At 43.2% G+C, this 26,290-nt stretch overlaps 1 protein-coding gene and 1 long non-coding RNA gene across 6 annotated transcripts in view; one reads left to right on the top strand and one right to left on the bottom strand.

Annotated features, from left to right (window-relative positions):
* Positions 1 to 98: 98 nt before the first annotated feature.
* Positions 99 to 1,411, bottom strand: LOC120511036. The gene is made up of 2 exons (XR_005629661.1): positions 885 to 1,411; positions 99 to 321 (listed from the first exon to the last, which is right to left on the bottom strand). It is a non-coding gene; the product is annotated as an uncharacterized LOC120511036 (long non-coding RNA).
* Positions 1,412 to 2,299: 888 nt separating this feature from the next.
* The window catches only part of UBE4B (ubiquitination factor E4B), a 31,215-nt gene continuing 7,224 nt past the window's right edge, over positions 2,300 to 26,290 (top strand). The window contains exons 1-22 of one of the 5 annotated variants that reach the window (XM_039727708.1): positions 2,300 to 2,481; positions 7,371 to 7,557; positions 9,616 to 9,751; positions 10,255 to 10,342; positions 10,634 to 10,778; positions 11,332 to 11,560; positions 12,021 to 12,419; positions 13,270 to 13,383; positions 15,563 to 15,704; positions 16,188 to 16,288; positions 16,955 to 17,069; positions 18,633 to 18,716; positions 20,277 to 20,333; positions 20,692 to 20,808; positions 20,918 to 21,016; positions 21,446 to 21,559; positions 22,047 to 22,245; positions 22,458 to 22,596; positions 23,901 to 24,000; positions 24,713 to 24,840; positions 25,199 to 25,297; positions 25,686 to 25,921. In XM_039727708.1, the coding sequence (XP_039583642.1) occupies positions 2,458 to 2,481; positions 7,371 to 7,557; positions 9,616 to 9,751; positions 10,255 to 10,342; positions 10,634 to 10,778; positions 11,332 to 11,560; positions 12,021 to 12,419; positions 13,270 to 13,383; positions 15,563 to 15,704; positions 16,188 to 16,288; positions 16,955 to 17,069; positions 18,633 to 18,716; positions 20,277 to 20,333; positions 20,692 to 20,808; positions 20,918 to 21,016; positions 21,446 to 21,559; positions 22,047 to 22,245; positions 22,458 to 22,596; positions 23,901 to 24,000; positions 24,713 to 24,840; positions 25,199 to 25,297; positions 25,686 to 25,921 (3,052 nt within the window). In that variant the 5' untranslated portion in view covers positions 2,300 to 2,457. Of the gene's footprint in view, positions 2,482 to 6,794; positions 6,948 to 7,370; positions 7,558 to 9,615; positions 9,752 to 10,254; positions 10,343 to 10,633; positions 10,779 to 11,331; positions 11,561 to 12,020; positions 12,420 to 13,269; positions 13,384 to 15,562; positions 15,705 to 16,187; positions 16,289 to 16,954; positions 17,070 to 18,632; positions 18,717 to 20,276; positions 20,334 to 20,691; positions 20,809 to 20,917; positions 21,017 to 21,445; positions 21,560 to 22,046; positions 22,246 to 22,457; positions 22,597 to 23,900; positions 24,001 to 24,712; positions 24,841 to 25,198; positions 25,298 to 25,685; positions 25,922 to 26,290 lie in introns of those variants that run through there. The other 4 variants (XM_039727710.1, XM_039727709.1, XM_039727711.1 and 1 more) reach the window with 4 other exon arrangements.

Genomic DNA, 26,290 nt, shown 5'->3' with positions numbered 1-26,290 from the left:
AAGCCAATTAAAAGTTGAAAACCTGGTAATTCTAAGAGGCATTCAGACTCAAACAAAACAGGAGGGATGGGAATAGAGAAGGGAAGATAAATAATGAAGCCAGCAACAAAAGGTATGGGTTTATTTTTCAAAATGCTTCTCTTCAAGCTGTAGACTACTACTTTACCTGCTTGTCTTTCACGCTGTAGTGTGAGGTGCCATATTGTGCCAGAGCTGCTTTGTTCTCAAAAATAATTAAGCTGAGCTTACCAGGGGAAACAAGCCTGTGGTCAAATCCCAGAACCATGAAGATGGGTCTGAGTGATCCGTGAAGATTCCAGTCTGCAAAATAATTGAACTCTGTAAGCACATATACAGAGGGAAAACAATGCTGCTTTAGTTCAGCCTTGTTTACATACAACTGTTAATTAGAGTAAATGTTTTTCTTTGTGACCGTGTGCAGTATTGCATAGAAAAGTTTTTCTTGTGTGAACATCTAAGTTGTCAGATAAACTAGGTAGTTGCAAATTAAATGAGTTGCTGCATATTCTTGAAGAACGGTAGCTTAAGCTTAGTAACTTAATTACTTAATATGAAAAAAATAGCCCCTGACATTTTGCAACAAGTAACACCACCTTTCTGATACTTCTTATCCTTCAACATGCTTACAGCCATCATCAGTCAGACAAAAATCTGTTGAAGCATGGAGGGCTTTTGGTTAGATTGACACCCTCCCCTAATTACTAGACTTGTGTAAATTTAAGCAGGTTTCCAAAATACAAAGGATTTATAGCTTTTGTACAGTTAGGGAAATGTGGAGCCCAGCAGTAAAATGCCTGGTGTTTATACTGTGGATCCTGACAGCGCCTTCCTTCTGGAACCGAGCGGTTTGCTTGAAAACAAACCTGCTGCTGGAGTGCGGTGTTAGCAGAGATCGCAAGGCGGGGCAGCAGCCCCGCTGCATGGCTAGCAGCCTGCAGCAGCGGGCAGCTCTGTGCCAGCGGATGGCGCTTCTGCGGCGCGCTGCTCCCCGGCAGTGCCCGGCGTGCCGCGGCGTGCCCGGGCTCCACACGCAGGGACTCCCAAACCGCTCCGAGCGCACCTAACCGCTGTGGGACAACACAGAGAGGCAGTGAGACCCTGAAGGGCGACAGCACAACCCCCCAGAGCAGCACAACCCCCAGAGCAGCACTTGGAGGGTTTTCTTCAAAGGTTTTTCAGACCGCTTCAATTATCTTAAAAAAAACCCCAAGGAGAAAAACACGAAGTGTAATCTAAAAATCAAAGGTAGCGATGTGCATCTATTCTATATAAAGACTGGCAATATATATTATGATCCAAGTATTGGTTTCCTTTCTGAGCACCCTGGTTAAGTCATCAAAATATTTTGCTAAAAAAGTTCAGGTCAATAAAGTACATTAAAGATGTATATGAAAACACAAGGCCAGATAGCCTACCTGCCTCATTTCTCATCTAAAAATGGAATTCTACTGCTACATAATGATTTGCAGCGTGTATGAAAATATGTCCTAATTGCTCGTATGGATCAGTTTAGTTCCATCTTAAGAACATCCAGCTTTTACGGGATTCCTTCCCTTGCTGACTCAAACCACACTGCCCGTGCACTGTCCTGGTCACATCATTAGTGACTGCTCCTCCCGAGCTAAAAACTTGCTGATGCAACCCTCAGTACGTTTATCCTTTGCCAAAAGAGCAACTTTAAAATATCCTTTTCTCTTTCATCTATGTGCTTTATAACTCAAACAAGATGAGCTGGGGGTGAGCCTCCAATGTACTTACATGTTGCCTGGCCGTTTTTCTCTGTAGCTGAGTTTCATTTCGAGTGTGAGGGAAAATATTAATATCTTCCAGAAATATAAAATTTTATGGTATAATGAGGGAATTAGGCGCAGAAAAGTTTGTAATAAGGAAAAAAAAACTCCTCATGTTCAAACTACACTTAGAAAAGGCCGACACCAAGCGCTGAGTGGGGTCTTGGCATCTTGTTTTTTTCCTTGGTATGTTACTCAGCCCGCCATAATTAGATTTAGATCCTGTGAATTCTTAATCACGCGTCACTGAGGAGGGGTTAATATTTATGGGAGAGTGAAGGCTTCAGCAGCTTGACCCTCCCTGGGATCGCGGCGTCCCTGAGCGGCAGCTGCCCCTTTCCGGGCCTTTTTCCGGGCCCTTTTCCGGGCCTTGTTCCCGCTCCCGCCCGTCCCAGGCCCCTCACGGACCGCGGCCCCTCACGCGCCCTGGCCCCGCCTTTCCCTGGCCCCGCCCAGGCCCCGCCCCTCGGGCCGCTGCCATTGGCCGGCGCGGCGCGCGCCGGGCGCGGCGCGGCGCGGTCGCCGCGGAGATGCCCTTGTGAGGCGGCCCGGGGGGCAGCGGCGGCAGGAGAGCGCTGCCTCGGAGCGGCCCCGCGGCGGGGCGGAGGAACGCGCCCCTCCTCCGGGCACCATTAAGAGGAAGGCGATGGAGGAGCTGAGCGCGGACGAGGCGAGTGCGCGGGGCCGGGGCCTGAGGGGGCGGGCGGGCCCCGGGGAGGGGGCGCCGGGCTGGGCCGGGCCCGGCTCGGCCCCACGGTGCGCAGGGAACGATCCTGAGGAGCTCTGCCTTCGCCCCGTGTCTGTGCTCCGTGATATTCTCTTTTTTTCCCTCCCCTCCTGTCCCCGGGCTGTCCCTGACCCGCGACCCCCAGCTCGGCCGTGGGGTTGGGTTGCTGCCCTCCTGGTTAATTGTTTATTCTCTGCTTCCATCTGCTAGGTAGCCTTTGTCTGCAGCGTGTTCCCTCTCTGTGTCAGTACTAGGCGTTTGTGTGTTCTTTGTGTGTGATTCGGAACACCCAGCCTTTTAACACGGTAAAACACTTGAAATCTTGCTTCCCTAGACTCTCTGCTGAGAAGCAAGATGGGTGTGTTCGTGGTCTTATATTTAGTATCATTTCTTCTTGAAGCAGCTTGAATCAGGCTTGGCAGTTTCCACTGTTTCCTTTGATTTTCTTTATTTATTCAAGCTCTTCATCTTTCACTGAAGAATTCAGTGTTATGCTGTAGTTGGCAAACATCTGTAATGTATGTATGCTATTTGCACAGAATAAGGTGAACTCTTCCTTGTTTCTGTCTTTTAAAGGATGCTGCTTCTCTTGTTTTTGAATCTATTATAAGGTCTTATGTTTTGCCCATATATTAGAGGATTTCCAAATTGTTATTTGGGTTATTATGGCAGATCCAGGGAGTTTCCCACTGGTCCTGTGTAATCCGTAAATCAAGATGTGTTGTACTGGACCTGCTGCAGTACAGGCTCAGTGCTGTCCTCATGCTCCAGGGAGGATCAAAAGGAGTTATTTTTATTCTGTCCATACCTTCCAGTGGGATTGTAGGGCAGGGTGGCTGCTGTTGTCACTCAGGTTTGTATTCCGCCACGTTGGGCTGTTTTTGATGATGATGCCTGTCACGATTCAGCAATCCTGCTGTGTTGCATCATGATCTAGGAGAAAATACTTTGTGCTGTTTACTTGATGAAGGTCCTCACGCTGTGTGGAAGCACTGAGCAAAGGAGAGCAGTTCCCATGCTGGGAGGAGTGGGATGGGACACTGGTGCTGTAATTCTACTGTGAAGAAGGATCTCCAGTTGTACAGGTGTATTTCATGAGAGCTTTGTTTACATGCAGCTCTTCTCTTGTTCAACTGCCCTGATGCTGAGGTGTTTTGTGATTAATTTCAGAATTATTTAACCTATGTAGGATTATTTGTGTCACTGCCTCAGCACATTACTGACATCACCAAAACCACTGCATCGTGGACCTGAGGCTGCAGGAAAGGAGTTCTCCAGTGAGGACTCACCCACCTTTTTGGCCAAACGTTCGTCTCGAGCGACTTTGCCACGTCCTTCTTGTCCAGTTCAGCAAGGACCAAACCAAATGGTCTTTTAGGTGATTGCTTGTGACAGTCTTGTGTCATTTTAACGGAGTCACAGTGTCACTTCTTGTTATTAATGGCTCGCTCACTGAAAAGTCAGAGCCAAGCTGATTTTAATTTTCCTCCACATCTCCACTTTGCTGTTACTTGGCACGGTGGGCCTGGATCAGATTATATTGAAAAATAACCTTCTGAAATATGTGACTTCTTCAGATTCAGACTTCTTTCCAGGCAACGACTGAAGGTGAAAAAATGCTTAACGGGAGTTTAATTGCAAGGCTCTTACAGATAAGGTTATCTTCTGTTATCAAACCATAATTAAATATAACACTAACGGGTTGCAGCGTAAAAGAAGAGATACACAATTGATCATACGTAAATTTTAGTTTCAAGAAGATCTTTTCCCCTCCTGTTACAGTGTCTCTCACTGATATTTTCTCAGCGTTCCTTTTGTTAATGCACTAGAAGTTGTAATTCATTACAGACCACAGTAAAATTTTTAGGAGGTGGGAGAAAGAAATTTCCTTCTTAGTATGTGAGTTTTAGCACAATAGATAGCACAAGATGAGCATAGGGACTTCAGAAAAAAGCAGAATCCAGCTGAATGTGGCATAAAGTGGGAAAGAATGATGTGAATTTGTCATCTTCCAACATGTGCATGATTTTTGAGTAGCATTTTCTGAGAACATGACCACTATGACCAGAAAAACGAAGCATTTCTTAAACCAGTTTAACATGCTCTATGAATACAATAAAAATAAATCCATCAATTCAAATTGCCCTTTATTGTACAGGTTTGGAACTGTTCTACGTTATGGTTGAATAGCAAAGTTCTTTACAGTCTCACTAAGCAGTTGCCACTCTAGCAGATACTGATACTTTTTTTTTAACTGGGAATGTGTGAGCCTGGGGGACTAGTCTTCCTGGCTGTGTCTTTATTACCTAGTCCCAAATTAAATTATCAGTCAACCATCTTTATCAGGGTGCTCTTTTTATGTTTTTTGGTGTGGTGCATGCAGCTAAGAGCTTTTAGGAAGGCCACTTATATCAAAAATGTATTTCTGAAAACTGCTATTTATAGGTGTAGTCCAGATGTGTCCAGCAAAAACTGTACTAGTTAAAAAGCAATGTGCTTTTTCCATTCAGCCAATTAGGGTTTTTTTAAATTGGGCTTTTAAACTGTGTGTTCTGGAGCTGTGCTCTGCAGGGAAGATGGGCTGTGGAGCAAGCAATACCCATGTAATAGGGCTGAAAACCTTGTCACTGTTAGGTAACACAATGGCACATAGCAGCTTTGTCATGTGCTCTGGCTCAGGTCTGAAATCGGGGGTTGGGGGTTATTCAAGTGCCCTAAACTTCCATAAAACGTTATTTGAGACCCCCAGCTTTGTGCTGCTGGGGGGTAATTTGGGGAGTCATTCAGTGAAATGGGAACAGGTTATTGGAGGCAACTCCCACACTTCTGAGGAGGGATTTGTGTTGTGTGAGGGCATTGGGTTGGGGTCTTGATTGTCCCTTGTCTTGTGCAAACAAACTGTGTCTCCTGAGTGCCCAGCTGTGCAAGAAAAAGAAACCACCTTCCTCCTTCAGACACTGGTGCATATATGGAGTGCTTGTGTGTGTATTTGTTGTATTTGTGAGCTCTGAACACTTAATTTGGATTCAGATATGGGGACATGTAGCTGACCTTTTCTCAGTTACACCTTTGAGAGCTGAGGTAGTTGTGGAGTTTTTTCAGATAAGCCCTTGGATGAAAAACTGAAAAATTGAAATATGAGGTACAAATGAAGAAATGGCAGGCCCTAATAAGTATTACTTTTACTTAAAGGCAAAGCTGAACAATTTATTTCTGCATTAAGCTCCCCTACTTTGCTTGACAAGGAGGAAGGGTTGGAGATTCTATTCATAGCTGTTTTTTTGAGTCTTAAATAAATGTAGCTGCCTTCCATGTTCATGTGGTGACACCTGTCATGGAGGGAGATGTAGTTCCCGACACTGTTTTCCCACAGTTTTTGAAGTCTGATTTAATTTGATCTGTTCTTCTTCCTGTTGGAGTAGGTTTCACAGGCCATTAAATGATCCAGCAATGTAGTGGAGACATTGACTTGACACAAATCTTTTGTTCACTCTTTCAGTTGCCTGGCAGTTCCTTAGGACTATGAGCAGAAATGAAAACTTTTAAGTTGTGTGCAATGCTTGAGTGTCATAATACAAAGAGAATAACAGGAATTGATGATTTTTGCAGGGAGGTGACATCCTCAAATATAATTTTATTTTGGGCCCATTTCAAGCCAAAGATGTAAGCTTTGGGCATAGATCCTGTAAGGCAGCCTGTGATAATAAATAATTTATTAAATAAATGTTTTGTTTGTATGAAGCTTAAAGCATTATAAATCTAGTTTTAAAGTTTTTATTTTGTTTATTTCTCATGCATAATATTAGAGTTATTTGATCGCATACCAGTTTTAATAAGTAAGTTCGTAACAGTTTTCTGTAGTTGGCTTTTGAAGGCAGATGCTTCTCTGTCTTAAAAGGAACAGGCAAAAACTGTTTTTAAAATTCTTTGTGATGGAATGCCTCTAGGTGATAAGAGGATGTTTTTTACTCTGTCTTTACTTGTCAAGGTGCTTCTGTCCAGCAGAACAGATGTTTTTCATGTTGCAATTCTGTTTTGGATTAATTTGGACAGTGGTGGTCTTGAATAACTTTCAGCTGGACCTTCTTTAGCACGGGTGTGTTGGTATCATGTGGTGTGAAGTTAAAGCGAAGGTCACATGCATGTTGTCCCTTTTATCACATCAATGTGGTTTGTCAAATGCCAAAGTAAATGGGGAGGAGTATTGCAGGTTTTGAAACTGCTGAGCAGTAAACGTTAAACTGGTCTTGCACAACCCCTCGAGGGACAAACACAGCATTCCCAGTGCAAATGGTTTTCCAAGGCAGCAAATGCATACTTAAAGTTTGCACACGGAGGGTACTGTAGGGCTGTGACACAGAACAGAGGAAGGGCAGCCAGCCCAGCTCCTCCAGCTGAGCAGGCTCCAGGTAAGGCTGCAGTGTTTGCCTGTAGCGTACAAGATGAGCATAGGGACTTCAGCTCCCTGACAGAGGGGTTCACTGGGCTCCTGTCAGTGACAGAGGAGTTCACTGGGTAACCAGAGGGGCTCACTCTCCTCTCCCTAACCAGAGGGGCTCACTCTCCTCTCCCTAACCAGAGGGGCTCACTCTCCTCTCCCTAACCAGAGGGGCTCACTCTCCTCTCCCTAACCAGAGGGGCTCACTCTCCTCTCCCTAACCAGAGGGGCTCACTCTCCTCTCCCTAACCAGAGGGGCTCACTCTCCTCTCCCTAACCAGAGGGGCTCACTCTCCTCTCCCTGGCAGAGGGGTTCACTCTCTCCTCTCCCTGACCAGGGGGGTTCATACTCTCCCCTCCCTGACCAGAGGGGCTCACTCTCCTCTCCCTGCAGATCCGCCGGAGGCGCCTGGCGCGGCTGGCGGGAGGCTCCTCGTCCCAGCCCACCACCCCGCTGACGTCCCCGCAGAGGGAGACCCCGCCGGGGCCGCCGGGCGCAGCCCCAGCGCCGGGGCCCTCCCACAGCCTGGGCCTCAACGTGCACAGCATGACCCCAGCTACCTCTCCCATCGGGGCATCAGGTAGGCTGGCAGCTCCTGGCTGTGTGTCTGTGCACCTTCCTCACTCAGCTCCTCCCTGTGCAGCCTGCACTGGTACTGCTGCTGCTCCTGCTCCTACTGAAAGGCATTGTCTGAAACAAGTGTTGCAAAATGGTGAAGGAAGGTACTTTTTGTTTTAATTTTCCAAGTAATAAATGGTTTTCCATTTATTCCATTTACAGTTGTTTTCCAGGTGTGAGTAACTTATGGCATTTAGAATATGGGTTACCAAAGCTTGAAAAAGTTTGGAATAAAGTCTATTGTTACCCAATATTATGGAAAAGATGTGTCAAGGAGACAGGAAAATCCCTTTTCAAGTCTTGCAACACAGTTTCTATTGATTGGTTTCTAGGTACATTCTAGCAATCAGTCTCAAGTTAATTTTTGATCTTTAGTTGCAAGCAATCAGCAGAATTAAAAATAGCAAGCTGTGACTGGACATTGTCAGTGTAAGAATAAAGTATTTGCTTTCTGCTTTGTATTACTTTGCCAATTAAAGCAGCAACCCAGTGGTGGAGGTGACTTCTTTTTCAAGAACGGTGCAGAGTTCACTCACGGTGTTCCCTCAGCCTGCGGCTGTTTTAATCCATCTGAGGTCTGACTCCTGCTGAAAGGAGCAGTTGTTCCTCTGCTGTCCATGGCAGCTGTGTGATGAGGAGGATCGTGGGCTTAATACAAGTGAAAACTAACCCAGGAAAAGTAAATGTTTAATTTTCAAACAGAAGAGGTCCTGATCCATCCTAGGGCACAACTGGATAAACAATACTGGCAGCAGAGCAGGAGGTGTGGAATGTGTACCTGGAGATAGAAATGCTCAGGTATTGGCAGACAGGTTTATTGAGGTTTGAAGTGCTCAGACAGTGAAGACCTTGGAGATTTCTGTTTTGAGAATTCCCCAGGACAGTGCCTGACTGTGCTGACTGGATTGGCTGATGACCCAAAACAAGAGTTTCTAGTGTTTGCTTCCTACAGTGTGTGACTTTTTCACATCAGAGTAAGAGCTTTGGTTAAACTGGGGAATGGATCAGGAAAAAAATATTTATAACAGTTTATCTTGTGTGTTTATGTAGCATAAATGAAGACTCAGGTAGTGCTGTGTGGTTTGCAGCAGTTCCTTTCAGCAGCAGACTGAAGTGACTGCAGAGGATTTTAATTCATTTGGACACACAGAGAGCAGCTCCAGCAGAATAGTGTCCTTGTAAGCATCCATTGTTCTAAGGAGTTGCCTGTCATGGTGAGATCAGACACAGGAATCAGTTTCATGGGAAATTATCATTATTTTGTATGTATTTTGAAAATACCTTAGGAAACCTAAAACCAGTGTTATCAGTGACAACTGGAACTTTAGGTGTCAGATATTTTGTTGTGTACCTGATCTAGCAAAATAGAGATGCGAGTAAATTCTGGAAGATCTATATGAAAAGATGGCAGCTTGAGGAGGGCTGTTAATGAGTGCTGCAGCATCACTGTTGAAGTACATTTTCCTGGCTATAAGAGTAAGACCCCAAGGCAATGCAGAACAATGCAGTCCTTTGCCCTGGTGGGCCCTGTTTGCTCTGGTCTCTTTTGTCCACTGACTTAGCTAGATTTTCTTTGGGAAGAGGGAGGAGCAGAGATGAAGAACTCAAGGAGTATTTGTTGCCCCTTCATAATTGATGATGTAACTCCATTGTAATGGCCCAGTGTTAAGTCCTGTTCTGATAGGACAGTCTTTAGAGGGGCTCTGACCATGTCTTAAGGTAGTAGACACAGCAACCTTGTAATAGATCAGTTTTTATAGGAGTGAATCTCTGAGCACTTCATGGATGCAAGTTTATCTTTGTTTAATGCAGGTAAGCATTCCTACATTGCTGCTGCAAGGGGAGGTAGAAAATATAATTATCTGTAGTCAAATGTGGTTATTAACTTTTATTTGGTAATGCAGTGCTAAGAATGGTTAAGAACTGGATTGAAAAACAGTATTTCCTCTCCTTTTCCATCCAAATAATGCAGTGCCTTCTCACTGCTGTAGCAGTAATCTTGGTGGTGCCTTTTCTTTAGGAGTAGCCCACCGAAGCCAGAGCAGCGAAGGAGTGAGTTCCCTCAGCAGTTCTCCATCAAACAGCCTTGAAACCCAATCTCAGTCCCTCTCTCGGTCTCAGAGCATGGACATTGATAGTGTCTCCTGTGAGAAAAGGTAAAGAATGCAGCTTGTAACAGCTGGCAAATATGGCACAATGCTGGTGCTCCAACCTCTTACAGGACCAGGCTCTGCCTGCCCCCCTGCCAGCTGTGTTAATGCAGTAGGGTTAATGCTTAAAAATCATACACTGTTTAGACCACTGTAATGCTTTTTATAGCCTGGTTTAATGGGAATTCCTGACCTAAAGTGGTAAAAGACAAAACATTATCTTAGACATTAGCAGATAAGCACATCTACTGGGGATAATTCAGCCACTCTATTTAAAAGAAAAAGGTTGTGGGATGTGATAGCTGTGTAGTTTGTATTGCCTGCTGAAGAAATGTAGAACTCTAGTGTAATATGAAAACATTTATCAACCAGTGATTTTAACTGCTGTTTGTGCAGTGCTTTCTCTGCTGCATCTGCTTAAGGGGACACTCTTTCAGTCAGCATCTTACAGAGGACTGTCTGCAGCTTTCTACCAGTTAATGGGCTTTTTCTCTTCTTTCCACCTCCAGTATGTCCCAGGTGGATGTGGATTCAGGAATTGAGAACATGGAGGTTGATGAGAACGACCGCAGAGAGAAGCGGAGTCTGACGGACAAGGTGAGCCTTGCCTTTTGTGCCCTGTCAGTTTAAGGTCAGTTGGTGAGGCCTGGCCTGAAGCCACAGCAGCTGCAGGATCCTCGGGCATCCCGAGCTGCAGGCAGGCACTCACAGCCCCCCTGGGCACTGCACAGCCTGCATGGGGACATCCTCCACTCAGGGCTGGGAGCAGCAGGGAAAGGAGATCAAACCCTGGGAGTTAAACTGGAGCCTGTTAAGGAAGATCTGTACCTGATTGTACATTGACTAATACAAGTGCAAATCAGGTGTTGATTACTTTGTTCCCCCCAGGAACCTGTGTCGGGGTCAGAAGTGTCAGAGGAACAAGCTCTACAGCTGGTCTGTAAGATCTTCAGAGTCTCTTGGAAGGACAGAGACAGAGATGTCATTTTCCTGAATTCACTCTCTGCCCAGTTCAAGCAGAACCCAAAGGAAGGTGGGTTCCTGAGCAGGAGGCGCTGGCTGCTTCAGTTTATTTTTTCAGAAATGTTTTAGTGAATTAAATTGTGATTGTCTTGCATCACAGTAGACAATCTTGCAGTTGATTTGATAAGCCAAAATTTTGTGATTATTTTATGTAATAGACTATATATTCTGTGTTAGCTTTAAGATACACCAAAACAAATGCTATTTTGTGTATGTGTGGAGTATGTGCATGTTTTGTTTTCACAACTTGCCCAGCTCAACAGCAGGGTGGGAAAATATGAGTGGAACACATAAGACAAGTTTAATAATTGACTATAGGAGCATTAGGTCATCTGTGATCTTCTGTGTTTTCCATAAAGGCTGTGTTTTATGTGTAGCTGCACATTTAGGTTAATTTAGGTTAATATAGACACTGGTAATTACAGATGTGTCAGTGCGTTGTTTTTGCCAAAAACAGCGCTCAGAAGTCTGTTTCTGTCCTTTTTTTCTCTGCTAATATGTACACCTGACTCCTGTGTAGATGAAGACAGAGGTGAGGATATTGATTCTTTTCTTCTTAACAGTGTTTTCAGATTTTAAGGACTTGATCGGGCAGATTTTGATGGAAGTGCTGATGATGTCCACCCAGGCGAGGGACGAGAACCCCTTTGCCAGCCTGACAGCCACCTCCCAGCCCATTGCTGCAGCTGCCCGCTCTCCTGACAGAAGCCTGATCTTAAATATGGGCTCCAACCCTGGAAGCAGCCCCATGTTCTGTAATGTGGGCTCCTTTGGTTCCAGCTCGTTGTCCAGGTGACTTCTGATTGTAACTGAATGCTGATTTCACTTGAATACTGATTGGTAGACTAGAAGAGAGAAAAGGGCATAGAAGTGTCCCAAGAACAATAAATAGAATGGATTTTTAAAGGTTTTCGGTCTTTTTCACGTGAGTGTCCCTCCATTTCACCCTTTTTGATTACACTGCCATGGCTAGGAATGTATTTGATAGATTCAAGCCATGTAACTGTTTTCTGCTGAGAAGTATCCCTAACTTGCATCACAAAGACCATGATTTTTAAAAGTGTGTAGATTGTGACATAGTTTTATTGAACAACAGTAGAAAAGAATAATGTGTGTGAGCTGCAAAAATGTTGCTGAAGAGTCATCAGAAGGGCAAGAACTTCTCTTGCTCATTTTATCTTTTTCACCCTTTTTCTGCATATCCTAAATTGTTGCTTTTTTTTTTTCTTTTTTTCCCCCGTAACTGGTTTAGTCTCTATGGGACTAGTCCAGCTCCTCCTACCACTTTCACAAGCTATGTACCAATGACTGGTTCATCTCTTACCCCACCAGCCAGTTCAGTTGCCACCCCAGCAGTGGCTCCCGTTGCTGCCAGCTCTCAGCTGGCTGCAGCCAGCCCCTGGTGGACGCAGCCCGCCTCTCCGCGGTACCGCCCCTACACCGTGGCCCATCCCGGGGGCTCTGCCGCTGCCACCCCGCGCTCCTTGAGCATTTCCATCCCTGCTAGCTCTCCAGCCATGGCTGCTGGCCCTGCAGCCATGCCAGCCATCACATCCAGGCACAGGCCCACAGCCACGGGCCCACCTTTGTTTACTGCCTCACCCGGTGCCCTGCGCAGGCGTGCTTCCTTCCAGAGCAGGATTCCTCCTAGGTATTGCACAAGAGCAGAGTGTGTTTGGTGTGTGCTCTGCAGGGTGTGGCATCAGCCTGCAGTGTGGAAGAACTTATGTTTGTGCTGAGCTCACCCTACTCACCCGAGCTGATTTCTGGTTTGGGTTTGTGCTAATACCTTGACTTGCTAACCAGGTGTCTTTGACCTGCTTGTGTGCGTTTGAGGTGTGATGTAATTACTGTAAAGTAGCAGTATGGTTTTAATTTCTTCCTCTTCATAGATCCATGCCAGTTAAACTGTGAGCTTTCTGTTCATTTGCTGCTGCTGGATGGTAAACCCCATAAAACTCCTGCTCCAAAATCAGTTTTCTCAGTAGGGCCTTAGTTAATTTGTTGAATGCTGTTACTTGCTGGACTGAGTTGGATTTGATTCCCTGGTGCATAGATTTAAATTACAGATCAGCATGTTTCAGGATGCCAGGCTAAGTACCACTGCTTTTCCTCTCTTGGCTGTTCCTGGAATCCCTTGTTCCTGCAGGAAGGAGAAACAAAGACACACGGTTTTGAGACCACAGCTTTAAAGTCATTAGCTTGGAAATGTAATACTTATTATTCAGTCATGTCTAAACATTCCACTTTAGCCATAATTTTTATTTGGTCTCAAAAGTTGTTTTTCAGTTTTTGGGCTGTAAATGTGTGGTGTTTATGATACCTGAATAACTGGCAGTAGTGTAACAAAGCATGTTAGTATGGTCCTGGTTTTACTAACATGGAGTTACGTGTTGTCTGCACATTTAGAGAAGATGATTTTTGATGGACCTAAAAAGAAAAGCTACCATTTACTTCTGGCTTAAAAAATCTGATGGCCTTTTCCATTTTTGTTGTGGTAGTTTATACGACAACCCTTTCTCCCTCCTCCTTCTTGCTGTTTCTGATGTGTCTGAGGACAGTAGTGATGAAGAAAATGAAGATGATGATTTTTCTTGTGTCCAGTTTGGGTCCAGGTATTGAAGAAAGAGAATGTAACCTGCATGTTTGGTTGTTTAGGAACTAACAGCCTGTGTAGTGTCCAGTGATCTTCAAAGTAATTTGGGGAACAACTGAAGCCAAGGATGTGACTTGGCTGGCTCATTAAGTTGGTGTGTAAACATGTGTAATGAGTGCAGTTAGTCAGCTCTCCTTTGGAGACATGACTAAGGGAAATGTTCAGCATACACTCTTCTAGGCCTAATGAACCTCTGAGGTCTTTGAGTGGAGCTTCTCTTGGGCTGTATGAGTAGAAGGAACAGTATTTGCCCACGGCTGTAATTCTAAATCCCTGGTACATCATGGGCATGTTTTCCTATGAAAAACTGGAAAATGAGGGCAAGGGTTAACATGCACCTGCCAAGTACCATCTTCTCTTTTCTCCTTCAGTCTGATTTCAGGAGAGTGAACTTGATAACACAGCTGTAGGAGGGCTTTGTGTATGTGGAGTTTAGGATTATTTTCCCCACTGTTTTGTTTAGTCCTGTTGGTGACTCCATCCAAATGTTGGCTTGAGTTGCCAAGCTTTGGAGAGGATCTCTGCTGTGCTTCTGGGGTTTTAGTGTGTTTATTGTGTCCTGGCATTTTGCAGGCAGCAGTAAGTTGTTAGGATATAAACACAGTAGCTGTACAGCTATGCAACAAATGGCATGCTGAAAACACCAAGGCATTCAGTGTGTGAGCTTTGTGTTAGAATAGTTGGAGTTATTGCTGCAGCGAAATCTGCAGCAGAATGACTGTAGAACTAGTAGGTTTTCATATAAATTTGTGTTCTAAAAAGAGTCTTTTTTGAGCTGGATGTCAGAATTCAAGAGGTTTAAAAAGAGACCATTAAAAAAACCCCATGTGCATGATTTTGTGGTTACTGAGCACTATTTCAATAGAGCTGTGTTTTACTTGGGCTAGTTTTAATTGAATAACTGAAAACATCTCTCTACAGAGATTGCTGCTATTGGAATGTTGTATTTCTTAAGCATCTGGTAGCTCAGCATGTGAACAGTAATAACCTTTCCTAGATTTATTGGTTGGACTGTAAAGTTTGCACAATAGATTTGTATGGCTCAATTATAGAAATGTAAATTATTTTACAGTTTAAAGGAAATTCCAGTTCTGACAGTTTGTAGTATTTTTAAAAGCTGCATTTAAGGAAACCAGTAGTCTTATTTTCCAGTTTAAGATCTAGGGCTTATAAACTGCTCTTCATTCAAATCTATCCTGACTGTACACAGACTTTTCTTTGAGGATTGCAGCAGACCATCCAAGTAATTGCTGGTTTTTAGATTTCATTTACATGAAGTGAATATATAATGTCTCTAGTCTCTTCTGTAAAAGGAGGATGTTGTTTTTAATTAGCTTTGTCAAGCTGTTATGTAGAGAAGAATTTTGAGATAACAAGTCTGAGATTCAGAGTTGTGGGTCTGTTCTCACTTTTGTGTTCAGTTTCTCTCATCTCAAGGATGGTTTTGGTTTTGTGGGTTTAGTTTTTGTGTTTACAATATCAGTATTTTCTTTTCCCCACTGAAGCTGTGCTACTTAATGAAATGATGTATTTTACTGAACTGCAATGAACTGAGTTGAAATGAAATGATCTTGAGTGAGGGAATGTCAAAAGCAGCAGCAGCTTGGATGCATTGCCTCTGTTTTATTGATTCTTCTTCCTTAGGGCACTGGGAGTGGTTGTGTCAGCCCTGTCAGCCCAGGTCTCTTCTCAGCAGCAGGAGGCTCCTGCCTCCTGTGGGTTGGTGGTGTTGAAGGGTTTTGACATTTCTGCCATTCTGAGCAGTGGCCTGGAAGGGCTGTGGTGTCCTGAGTGTCAGGTGCCACTCAAAGGCTGTTTGTTTTCTTTGCTGCATTGTGAGACCAGGATTTAGGGATTCCCATCAGTTATGCACCTTGTGGCTGTCTTTGAGGCACTGATTGAATAAAACATTGACAGCTCTGAACTTGCAGGGCTAGACAAGCTGTTACGTGGAGAGCTCTCCACAGATCACAGGAGTGACCTGGATTTTCACAGAACTCACCCGAACCACTGAGCCACGTGTGTGATGGGATGGAGTGTTCAGAGCATTGCCAGAGCAGTGTTTGTGGATTGTTTGGCTGTGCACAAGTGAAGAACTCTACTGAATGCTTTGTTTCTGCTTTTTGTGTGTTTTAAAGTGTGGGAGGCTCTGGCAGCTCAAGTGTTTCCGATTCCTGCAGTGACCACTTCACCATTGAAAATTGTAAGGAGACAGAGATGCTGAACTACCTCATTGAGTGTTTTGACAGGGTTGGAATAGAGGAGAGAAAAGCACCAAAGGTATGTTTCAGATGAGTGGGGTTGTGGCAGTGCTGTCACAAACACTCCTCTGACTCATTAGTGGGGAAAGCTGGTGGGAGTGATACTTGTAAAAATAGATTTATTGAATTTATTGTGGCCCTTTGACTCTTGTTAATTCATCAGATTTGAGTGATGCATATATTTTATATCTCTTAAATAAGCATTCTTAGAAATCTTCCTTCCCCTTTTGATCTAGTACATTTTATCCAAGTTCATTCCATGTAAAACGTTTTTGTGAGACCAGCTCCCTGTCAGTGTTCTGTATTCTAGTCCAGGCTTTTGCTTCTGGGGAAAAAAACAACCAACCAACACTATTTATAAATAATCTGGAAGGTTTTAACTGGAGTAGTTTTAATCTTAGTGTGCATATTGCATTTATACTGCACAAATACATTTATGGTCGTTCCTGTGTGTTCTGTATTTAATTTCTGATTTGTGTTAAAATAAACTTATTTTTGTCAGATGTGTAGCCAGCCAACAGTTAGCCAGTTACTGAGCAACATCAGATCCCAGTGCATTTCACACGCTGCTTTGGTGCTACAGGGATCCTTAACACAACCAAGGTAAATCCAGTGATTTAATCATGACAGTTCCTGTCCCAGGGTCCTGTTCTCCTTCTGGGGATTAGAGAAGAAAATTCAGATCAGTTGCTGGAGCAGGAGAATTATGTGCCAGAGGAATAGTTTGTTGCTTTACAAGTGATGAGTTGGTGGGGAGCAGTTTGAGTGCTTTCTAACTGCATTTGGGTAAAATCAGCCAGGACAGTTGAAATGGGGGATCAGGAACTGAGAAGAAAAGAGACCCTTCTTTCAAAATGCCAGGAAGCAGTTAAAAGTGATCTTAAAAGTAATGACTGCATTAATTCAGAAAATGCTGATGTTATGTTATTTTTTAATCTGGAAAAACCCACGTAAAAAAATGTTGTTCCTTTACCAATTGAGCTTAACAAAGGGTTTTGTTTTTTTATTAGAGGGGGTAAAAGGAACAGCCAGTGACCACAGAGAAGCTGTTGTTTTCTTCCATCCTCATTAACTGAAGTGTGGTGTTGGCAGCAGCATCTGTTAGAGTGTAACCTTTCCCCAAGTAACTTGAGCAGACAAGATTAGTTACTTCTGAAAGGAATAGGTGTATCCAGACGTTGATAATGTGCTTGCAGACACATCTGATGTTTTTGTGAATACTGCTGCAGATAATCAGTAGATTTTATTTCTCTTTTAATACAAATCAAGGTCATTGCAGCAGCAGTCTCTGCTGGTACCATACATGCTGTGTAGGAATCTCCCATTTGGCTTCATTCAAGAATTGGTGAGAACAACTTACCAGGATGAAGAGGTGTTCAAGCAGGTAAGGCATGGGTCAAAAATAGCTGTGGCACATGGTTTTATAATTTGCAGTATCCAAGAGAGTGGATTTGCAGACAGTCAGTGCCTCGTAGTCCTCTACCCATTACCTCTAGGACTAGCAGCCTGTTAAAACAATTGGAGTTTGGTTTTGTTTTTTTTTAAACTCATTTAGCATTTTGTGAAAAGGGCTGACTTTCAGTATTTGCTGGTTCTAAGTATTAAAAGTGTATTTGCTAATAAGCAGCAGCACTGATGTAGGAGTGGACTGCTTGGAATGCAGGCATATATTGCAAGATTGATCTTGGCTTTCATCCTTTTGTACAAAATTGCTAAAAATGTATGTGTTAAGACAGCAATCTTCTGTAATCCTACCCAGATTTATGGTGTCTTCCACCTTGCAATCTTTACCCTTCTTTGCATCTTTAATAATTTGTATGTAAGGTGCTAAGAGCACTTTACTAATCCTGGTCCAGTAATTCTTCATGTTTACATAGGAAATGACTGAGAAACATGAGATGGTCTGTTCTGTGTGTCACAGTAGCTCACTGAGATGAAAAATAATTAAGATATAAAACTGGCAAACTTCTAGCCTGTATGCTGTAAAGCAGATCAGTAAGATGTAATTGTCTCTCATTAGCACTCCCATAGTAAGGTGTGATTTGCCTCTAAAGGGGCCTTTGAAATGGCATTTGACCCTTCCAGTTTAGCAAAGAATGACATTAGATAATTTTTATGTGTAGTGCAAGTAACTGTTAATAATTGATGTTTCTGTCTGGACTCCTTTTAGTAGAGCTTCATGCAGTTGAAAGTATATTTAGGACAGACAAAAAGCAGTTGTAAAAGTGTTAGAGGTCCTGCCCTGGAGAAGAGAAGCATTCCTGGAGCTGAAGCACATGGCCATCTGTGTAGTGCTTTCCTGGAATGTTTTAATAACATTTCTTTGTCTCTTCACAGGAGCAACACAATGTACTTGAAAATTCAGTGAGACTCCTGTTGTTGTTGTTGCAGAATTACTGTGTTTATTTTGTGAGGGTGTAGTTGTCAGAACAGTGTGATTGGAACTTACTAAATGGGTATAATTACTTCTCATTAATAAGTTCCTGTCAAGTCACTTCCTCTTTCCTAACAACCCTTGACTGCTGCTTATTATCTTTACCAACTTACACATCATGCAAAATTAGAGCTGCATTATTGCCCCAAGTGTACAGACAAATAAATTATTCCCATTTGGGCAGTTGGGAATAAGGTTGTTGGACACCTGTACAGAGCCTGTGCTCTTGTTTGTGTCTACAACACACAGAGAACTTCTTGCACAGAAGATGCAGGGAACTCAATGGAGCAACACCCCATTGCTCAGACTGCAGCAAACAAGTTGGATTTTAGCTTTGACTACTCTCTAAAGCCTTCAGGCTTAACTAATACAAATTTTTAAAAACCCCTTAGTGCAACTTACAGAAAACAAAAACTATTTGAAGAATGAGCAGGCATTTCGTGCTCTGTATGGCAATGGAGTCATTTGATTGCTTCCTGTTCTTGAGTAAAGTAATGACTTATGTTTTTACAGATCTTTATTCCCATCTTACAAGGCCTGGCTGTGGCTTCCAAAGAGAGCTCCCTCGACAGTGACAATTTTAAATATCCCCTTATGGTAAGGACTGTCCATTTCTAGAAGCACTTTCTTTATGTTCACTGATAACATGCAGATTCTAAGCAAGAACACTTCAACGTTTTGGGGATTCTTTTTGGTTAGTGTATTTCTGTTAAACTTTGTCAGAAGATTAATGGGGCATGAGATGTGTAAAGAATATTTAAAATTCAGTAGAGTGTGAGGCCAATAATCTCAGGTTTTAAGCTTAATGAAGACTGCTTGTATAGTGGACTACTTAAATGTTTGTATGTATTGCTTTATGTAGAATTATCAAACATATGGATGTCATCATGCACAACTGTAATACTGTGGAGGGTTATAAAATCCCAATAAACTCTCAATTTAAGTCTGGGGAATAACACCCAATATCCTTACCACTCTATGTTTAGACTCAACTTTTGTATGTGAGGAAATTCAAATAGGTTGCATTAAACCCCAAATTATTTGAATTGGAGTCTATCTACTGAGAAAAATATCTTAATATTCCCTGGCTGAAAAGCTGAGGGGGTTATTTTTAGTCTTTTTTAAATTCCTACTTTAGTCCTAAGTCTGCTTCCCTCCTACTGCTTTTATTGACAAAACAAACCAGTCTTTTGCAAAGTGTGTTTGGCCACCAAGGAGCAAGTTGGATTCTTGGTAAATTGAGCATTGTCAACTCAATACCTTCAGATCCTTTTAGGATCTTCAGGGTACGATGCCAAAAAAGGCTGCTGAATCTCAGGTTTAATTTGTACTTATGGAAATCAGCTGGACTGGGGTGCTGCAAATCAGACTGATTCAGTAACTATGGTACTTGGCAAAAAACATTAATTTTTCTGGTTTTGTGTTTTCCTGCTTTTTTGTTACCCTCCCAGTCTGTGAACTGCTACAAATTTGGCTGTTGCCTGCAGAGAAGTTGAAAATGAGTCTGTGTTTTCCCTACCTCTAGTTGGCACAGTGTGCACCAAAAGGAGGAATAGTAGTCACTCACTGAGTGCAACTGAGGACTGAGCACATGTACCACAGGACAAGTGGGACAGGCAGCAGCATCTTTGTGTTTCCAGAGACCTCTGCTGTGACTGCTTGCTTCTTTCTGTGCTGCAGTTGAAAGTGAGCTGCAGATCTTGGATAGGGGTCTTTGTTCCTGGGTTCTGTGTTCATTTGACGTTTTTCCACTCTGCTTTAGAAGACAAAGGCCTTGGTGTATGGATTAAACAATTGCTCTATTTATTATTGTTACTGGTTTTAATAGGGCAGGTCAGGAGTCCAGCACAGGCATTGTCATGTTCTGAGCAAACAACAATTTGCACAGCTAATCCTTGAAATAAGTGCAATAATTTGTTATCCTGTGAGACATGTTGGCTCTTCTGAGACAATTTGGAGCAGATGTAAAAGCTAAAATGGGAGCAGGGTGTGCTTTACTTCTCTTTAGGCATCTTCACTGTGATTGTGAAGTTTTTCCACTGGTAGAGCAGCAAAGGTTCTGCTCTTTCAGCAGTCTGTCATAGTAAGCTTGTTTGTTGCAGACAGGTTACTTAAGAATTACTCAAAAAAGCAATTTTTATTGGGCTTTCTTTACAGGCACTGTGTGAACTTTGTGAAATCAAGTTTGGGAAAACACACCCCATGTGCAGTCTGGTGAGTGTCTCCAGTTTGGGTCTTTTCTAGTTAAAAGAACCATTTCACTTATTTTGGTGGTGGTGTACATCCCTTCTGGAGAACTCTAAGCAAGAGCCACTGGAGCCTCTCATGCAAAACAATAGTTTAAATTAAGCTGGTAGAAGGAGTCCTTTACCCTGAGAATTTATTAAAGCTGGGACAGACACGAGTTGCTTGGGTTGCTGGAATACTGAGGAGATGGTTCCGTTTTGCCCTGACTGAGGGTTTCCATCAGCATGACTGGGGGTTGGAGGGTGTGTGGCAGACACTGCAAGGTGACCAAGCAGGATGGCTGACACAGCACCTTTGAAGATCTTGCTGTTTCTCCTATTTTTAGGTTGTCTCTTTGCCCTTGTGGTTGCCTCAATCTTTAAGCCCAGGTGCAGGAAGAGAACTGCAAAGACTTTCCTACCTTGGAGCCTTCTTCAGTCTGTCTGTCTTTGCTGAAGATGATGTAAGTGTCACAGAGGGATGTTGACATGGTGGGGTTCTTTTGTTGTGAGGGGTTTTTGTACTTCCCTAGAACATTTTGATGCATTTGCCAATATTCATCTTACTTTCAGAACAAAGTAGTTGAAAAGTACTTCTCAGGGCCTGCCATTACTCTTGAGAACACCCGGGTTGTTAGCCAGTCCTTGCAACATTACCTGGAATTAGCAAGGGTAAGTATTCTCATTCCTTAAAAAAAGCATAACATGTGGGTTTTTTGGTCTTGGCATAAATGAAGAATATAATCTAAAAAAACTAGCTTCTGTCTTTAACTACAAACCTTTCAGGACACAGCTGAAATGAATTGGGGAAAAAATTAGAGTGCTAGGAATATTTCACTGAGGCTGTAAGCCAATTCAGAAAATATTAGATCAGTTTGTCATGAGTTACACATAATGTTAAAGGATGAGTAAGTACATACTGTGTTAGTAGTGTGTTTCACTACTGCTGTATTTACATCTTTGGTTTAAATAATGACATGACTAACATAAAGGTGGTGATAAGACTATAACAGAAGTTGTACTGAATTTTGTAGAACATAAAAATACAGACTAGCAGAAAGCAGGACTGTGGTGCTGAGGGGTGTTTGTTTGCAATTGCAGCAAGAGCTGTTCAAGATCCTGCACAGCATCCTGCTGAACGGGGACACGCGGGAGGCAGCTCTTGGCTACATGGCAGCTGTGGTCAATGCCAACATGAAAAAGGCCCAGATGCAGGTAAATAAAGGGAAATGCTCTCCTTGTGATTCATCCAGCCACAAATAGCCCTAGATGGCTCATGCAGTGGTGGTCTGCAGTGGAGGACAAAAGAATGTCGAGTGCCTGCTACCACAGGCAAGAAGCCCTGTGTTCCTTGCTTCAATACATTTTCCATTTCTGAAATTAATCTTTTTTGCCTGTTTTAACAGTTTATTTCCCCTCTTAGAACTGAGATGTCATTTCATTAACAGGACATCTGCAGTACATGTTCAGAGCTTTGTGCTTGCCCTGCCCCATTTCTGAGGGCATCATTCCAATTGACTGTGTTTACCACACTGCTCTCCCAGCTGGTAAAGTGCTGGGCTTTGTGTGGTGTCTGTAAAAGGAGCAGTGCAGATACAGAATGCATGGCTCCAGTGAAACCACAGGGATGGGGTTTTGGCATTGTACATCCCCCTGTGCCTCTCAGCTCCTGTCCTCAGCCCCTTGCTTTCTCCCCCCACAGACAGACGATCGCTTGGTGTCCACAGATGGCTTCATGCTCAACTTCCTCTGGGTGCTGCAGCAGCTGAGCACGAAGATCAAGCTGGAAACGGTTGATCCCATGTACATATTCCATCCCAGGTGTCGAATCGAGCTTCCCACAGATGAGACAAGAGTGAAGGCTACAATGGAGGAGGTTGCAGCCTGGATTGCTGAACTTTGTTAGTACTCTTACTGAGATACATTAAGCATTACTGTGCCTTCTGTTATGGGGGTACACAGAAACACTTGATTCCAGCAGAGAATTCCCTTTTCCTAAATCCCTTTTCTTGATGCTGTCTGCTTTTCCTCGTTTTAGAGAAAGTTGAATTCGGGGTCTCCCCCTAGATAAGGCAGTTCATTTTTTATTCACCTGCACAGTTTTGTTTTTCAGACAGGGATCCGTCTCTGTTTTCTGAGCCGAAGTTCCCCACGGAATGTTTCTTCCTGACGCTGCACGCCCACCACCTGTCCATCCTGCCCAGCTGCCGCCGCTACATCCGCCGCCTGCGGGCCATCAGGGAGCTCAACAGGTGGGCAGGGCTGGGGCCTGGAGCCACAGGAGATCACAGTGACAGCCGGGTGAAACTGCTGCTGATGCAGACCCCTCAGCCTCCTGCTCCTCTGCTGCTTTTGGCCCTTGGGGATTTTTGGGTGCATCGAGGCACTGTGGCTTGGTTAGGAGTTCAGCTAACAGTGAGATGGAGGGTGTTGGTTACACGAGGCAGCTCAAGTTGGTGAGAAGACCCTTCTATTTAAAAGATAACTCTCTTCAGAACATTTTAGGATTCATGACACTACTTAACACTGTTCATTAGAACTGATCTGTGTGGTTGGCAGGGTGTGGGCATCAGTGCCTCAGGCTCTCTGGCAGAGCTGGAGGAGTGTGTGTCAGGCTCTATGTCTGATAATCAGGTCACTGTGCAGGTGACTTGTGAGTTCAGAAACCAGACATTATGAGTTGTGCCTGAGCTGTTTTGAACATCCCAGAAGATAATTTACCTTTTTCCCCTCAACTTCTGAGACAGGAGAATTTGTCATACTCTCAGGACAGGGGAAAGGAGCCTTTAGCAATGAATTCTTAATATTGTTCTCTACATGTAATTCAGCATATGGTTTACTGTTTTAAAAATGATAAATCCATTATGGTGTTAACATGAAGATACTCCTGTTTTCCATTTCTTTTGGCATAAACTCAAATAGACTTTTAGAGTTGCTAAACCTTGAAGAATACTCTGTTAAAATTAGAACAGATTTTTGTATCATCAGTATTTTCCATTGTTTATAATTGCACTCATTGCAATTTGGTAAATGTTCCTTGGCAGTAATGCCAGGATTTTTGGACTGCATTTGAAATGATTTCATTTTTAAAGCATATGCAGGCCAAGAACCTGGGAAGCAGCAGATAGCAGAGCAGGAAGAGTCAGTATATGTTAAAGGAAAAATTATTTTCCTATAAACAGCCTGTGGATTAATTGTAAAAAAGCCATATGTTGGCTTGAAAAAGGAATTGCTGCTTTTTCCTTATTTAGAATTGTTTCAGAGGAGCTGCTGATGCAGCAGTTCCCATCCAACAGTGCAGAGGGAAGAGCTCTTGGCTGTTGGAGCTGGTGTGTGTGGTGCCTCTGAGTTCTGGCTGTGCAGATGTTCAGTCTGCATTTACAAAAGCAACTTATCTCTCTTGATATGATGATGGGTAATTTCTTTGAAAAGGATCAGCTTTTTTCCCCACTTCTCTGTGTTTCCTTGGTTTATAGCAGATAAGTCTGTGAAATGCCTTGTGCTGTCAGCAGTTTCCCCTGTGTCATGATAACCAGTTCCTGCATCTGGTTTTCAGGACTGTTGAAGATTTGAAAAACAATGAAAGTCAGTGGAAGGATTCTCCTCTGGCCACCAGGCATCGAGAGATGCTGAAACGGTGCAAGACACAGCTCAAGGTCTGTAAGTGATGCAGTTCTCAGCCAAACCCCTCTGTGGCCTGTGTGTGTGGTGACTTTGTCCCAGGGTTTATATACAGCTTCTCTCTTCTGCTGCTTGAGAGCAGTGGGTTTGAACCTCTGACCCCTGGGAGTGCTGCACTGGCTGGTGGTCATGACAGAATATAACATCAGGGGTGGATTTAAGATTCAAAGTAACACCTATAAGAAAATTCTGTGTATTTTAATTGGAGAGAGACCAAGCAAAGGGACTGGGCTTTGTTCAGGAGTAGCTGTGTGTGGCCCAGTTCATGCACAGGTAGGAACTCTCAGGTCACTATCACACACAGAATTCCTGCAAAGATGAGTAAACTGGGTTGCTCTGTTTTTTGAAGGCCTGTTCTACATAGATCTTCCTCAAAGAAATTGGCACCAATTTTTTGAGCTGTAGCACCAAAATGGCTTTAATCACACATTTTCCCACTTTGATACTTTTGTTACTTCTTTCATTGTTCTCATAAAGCTTGTGAGAGGCACATCTGTCCCTGCAACTCTAAATTGTATTTTACTTGCTGTGTTGGGGCTTATGTGCCCTATTTTCTTGAAATAAGAGTGTAAGAAGAGATCACTGTATAATTGTCATGATTCACAGATATATTGATTATCTTGAAGAGGCTTCACATTCCTTTATGCTGTCTTGCCCTGGATTAATTTTTGTGTGCATGTTCTGCAGAAACTGGTGAGGTGTAAGGCTTGTGCAGATGCTGGTTTGCTGGATGAAAACTTCCTCAGGAGATGCCTGAATTTCTATGGCATGGTGATCCAGCTGATGCTTCGCATTCTTGACCCTGCCTATCCCAAGTGAGTGTCAGCTTTATCTGTGGAAGTTGGATCAAAGATATTGCAGATCATGTTGGATTGCTCACTGAATTTAGCAGTTCTAGAATTAGTTTTACTTACCATGGCTGCATTGTTCTGGGGTTGGTGATGTGCATCCTTGCATGGAATATTTCTGTTATTCAGAGTTAATGTTCATTGGGTTTGGGGGGCCCTCTCAGGTATGTTTGATACCCTTGAAGTACTGACATGGAATTCTGAAAAGTCAGACTCCAGTTCTTATAAAGGGTTCCCATGGAAGGATTCCATAAGTGAGCACATGCCACTTTCTGCTTAACCCTGCTGGTTTACTGTCCTGTTTGTTGTCTCTTCTGTTTTACAGCATAAAATTGCCTTTAACTCCTGAGGTTCCAAAAGTATTTGCATCATTGCCAGAGTTCTATGTGGAAGATGTTGCTGAATTTTTATTTTTTATTGTACAGTAAGTAAAGTTATATTTGAAGGAAACTTGTGCTACCACTTGTCCCTTTAGCAGGTGGCACATGCAGAAATTGAGGGTGCAAAAGCAGTTTTCTAACTATCTGCAGTTAATGTTCTGGTTGCTAACAGCAGCCATGAGGTGATGGCATGGCAGCATTGCTGCAGCTGGAATGCAGAGATGGCCCCACTTTAGTCCCTTCTAAACTAGATTTTTCTTGGAAGAGAGTTGAAAGTTTTTTTTCTCTCCAAGAATTTTCTTTCTGGTTTTCAGTGAGACCTTTTGGTCTTGTGATCTGCTAAATCATCACTGGAAAAATAATCTTTTAAAAGCACAGCTTAGAAGTAGAACATGAGGATTGGGGTTTCTCATTCAGTTTTCCTGTTTCCAGATATGCTCCTCAGGTGCTGTATGAGCCCTGTACTCAGGACATAGTGATGTTCCTCGTTGTGATGCTCTGCAACCAGAACTACATCAGAAATCCTTATTTAGTAGCCAAGCTGGTGGAAGTGATGTTCATGACAAATCCAGCTGTTCAGCCCCGGACACAGAAGTTCTTTGAAATGATTGAGAATCACCCTCTCTCCACTAAATTGTTAGTCCCCTCCTTGATGAAGTTTTACACAGGTGAGTGCTTTGTCTGTAGCTCACTGAGTGCACAATAGTCTTCTGAGTCCAGAGCCTCTGTTAGCTGTTGTAACTGTTCAAAAAAACCCAAACAAACCAAAACCAAAAAACCCCTGATAGATCTTGAGCCCAGTGAAGATGAGGTTGTGTGCTCAGGAATTAGGGGAAATAGCACCAGCTGGAACCTTGGGAATTCCAGTCCTGTCACAAGCTGTTGTGCACTGACAAGTCCAGCAGTGTGAATTGGTGTGACAATTGCTTTGCTGGTAATTAGATTCCAAAATTAAAGCATTTTCTTTGCTTTGCTTCTAAAGGAATATTGGGATTTTGAAACTCCTTGTTCTAGTTTTGCTAGTCCTGTATATTTGG

Source organism: Passer montanus, unplaced genomic scaffold, assembly GCF_014805655.1.
Source record: "Passer montanus isolate IOZ18808 unplaced genomic scaffold, ASM1480565v1 scaffold62, whole genome shotgun sequence".
Taxonomy (NCBI): domain Eukaryota; kingdom Metazoa; phylum Chordata; class Aves; order Passeriformes; family Passeridae; genus Passer; species Passer montanus.
Note: the sequence above shows the minus strand (reverse complement) of the source record. Positions and strands in the feature narration are given on the sequence as shown.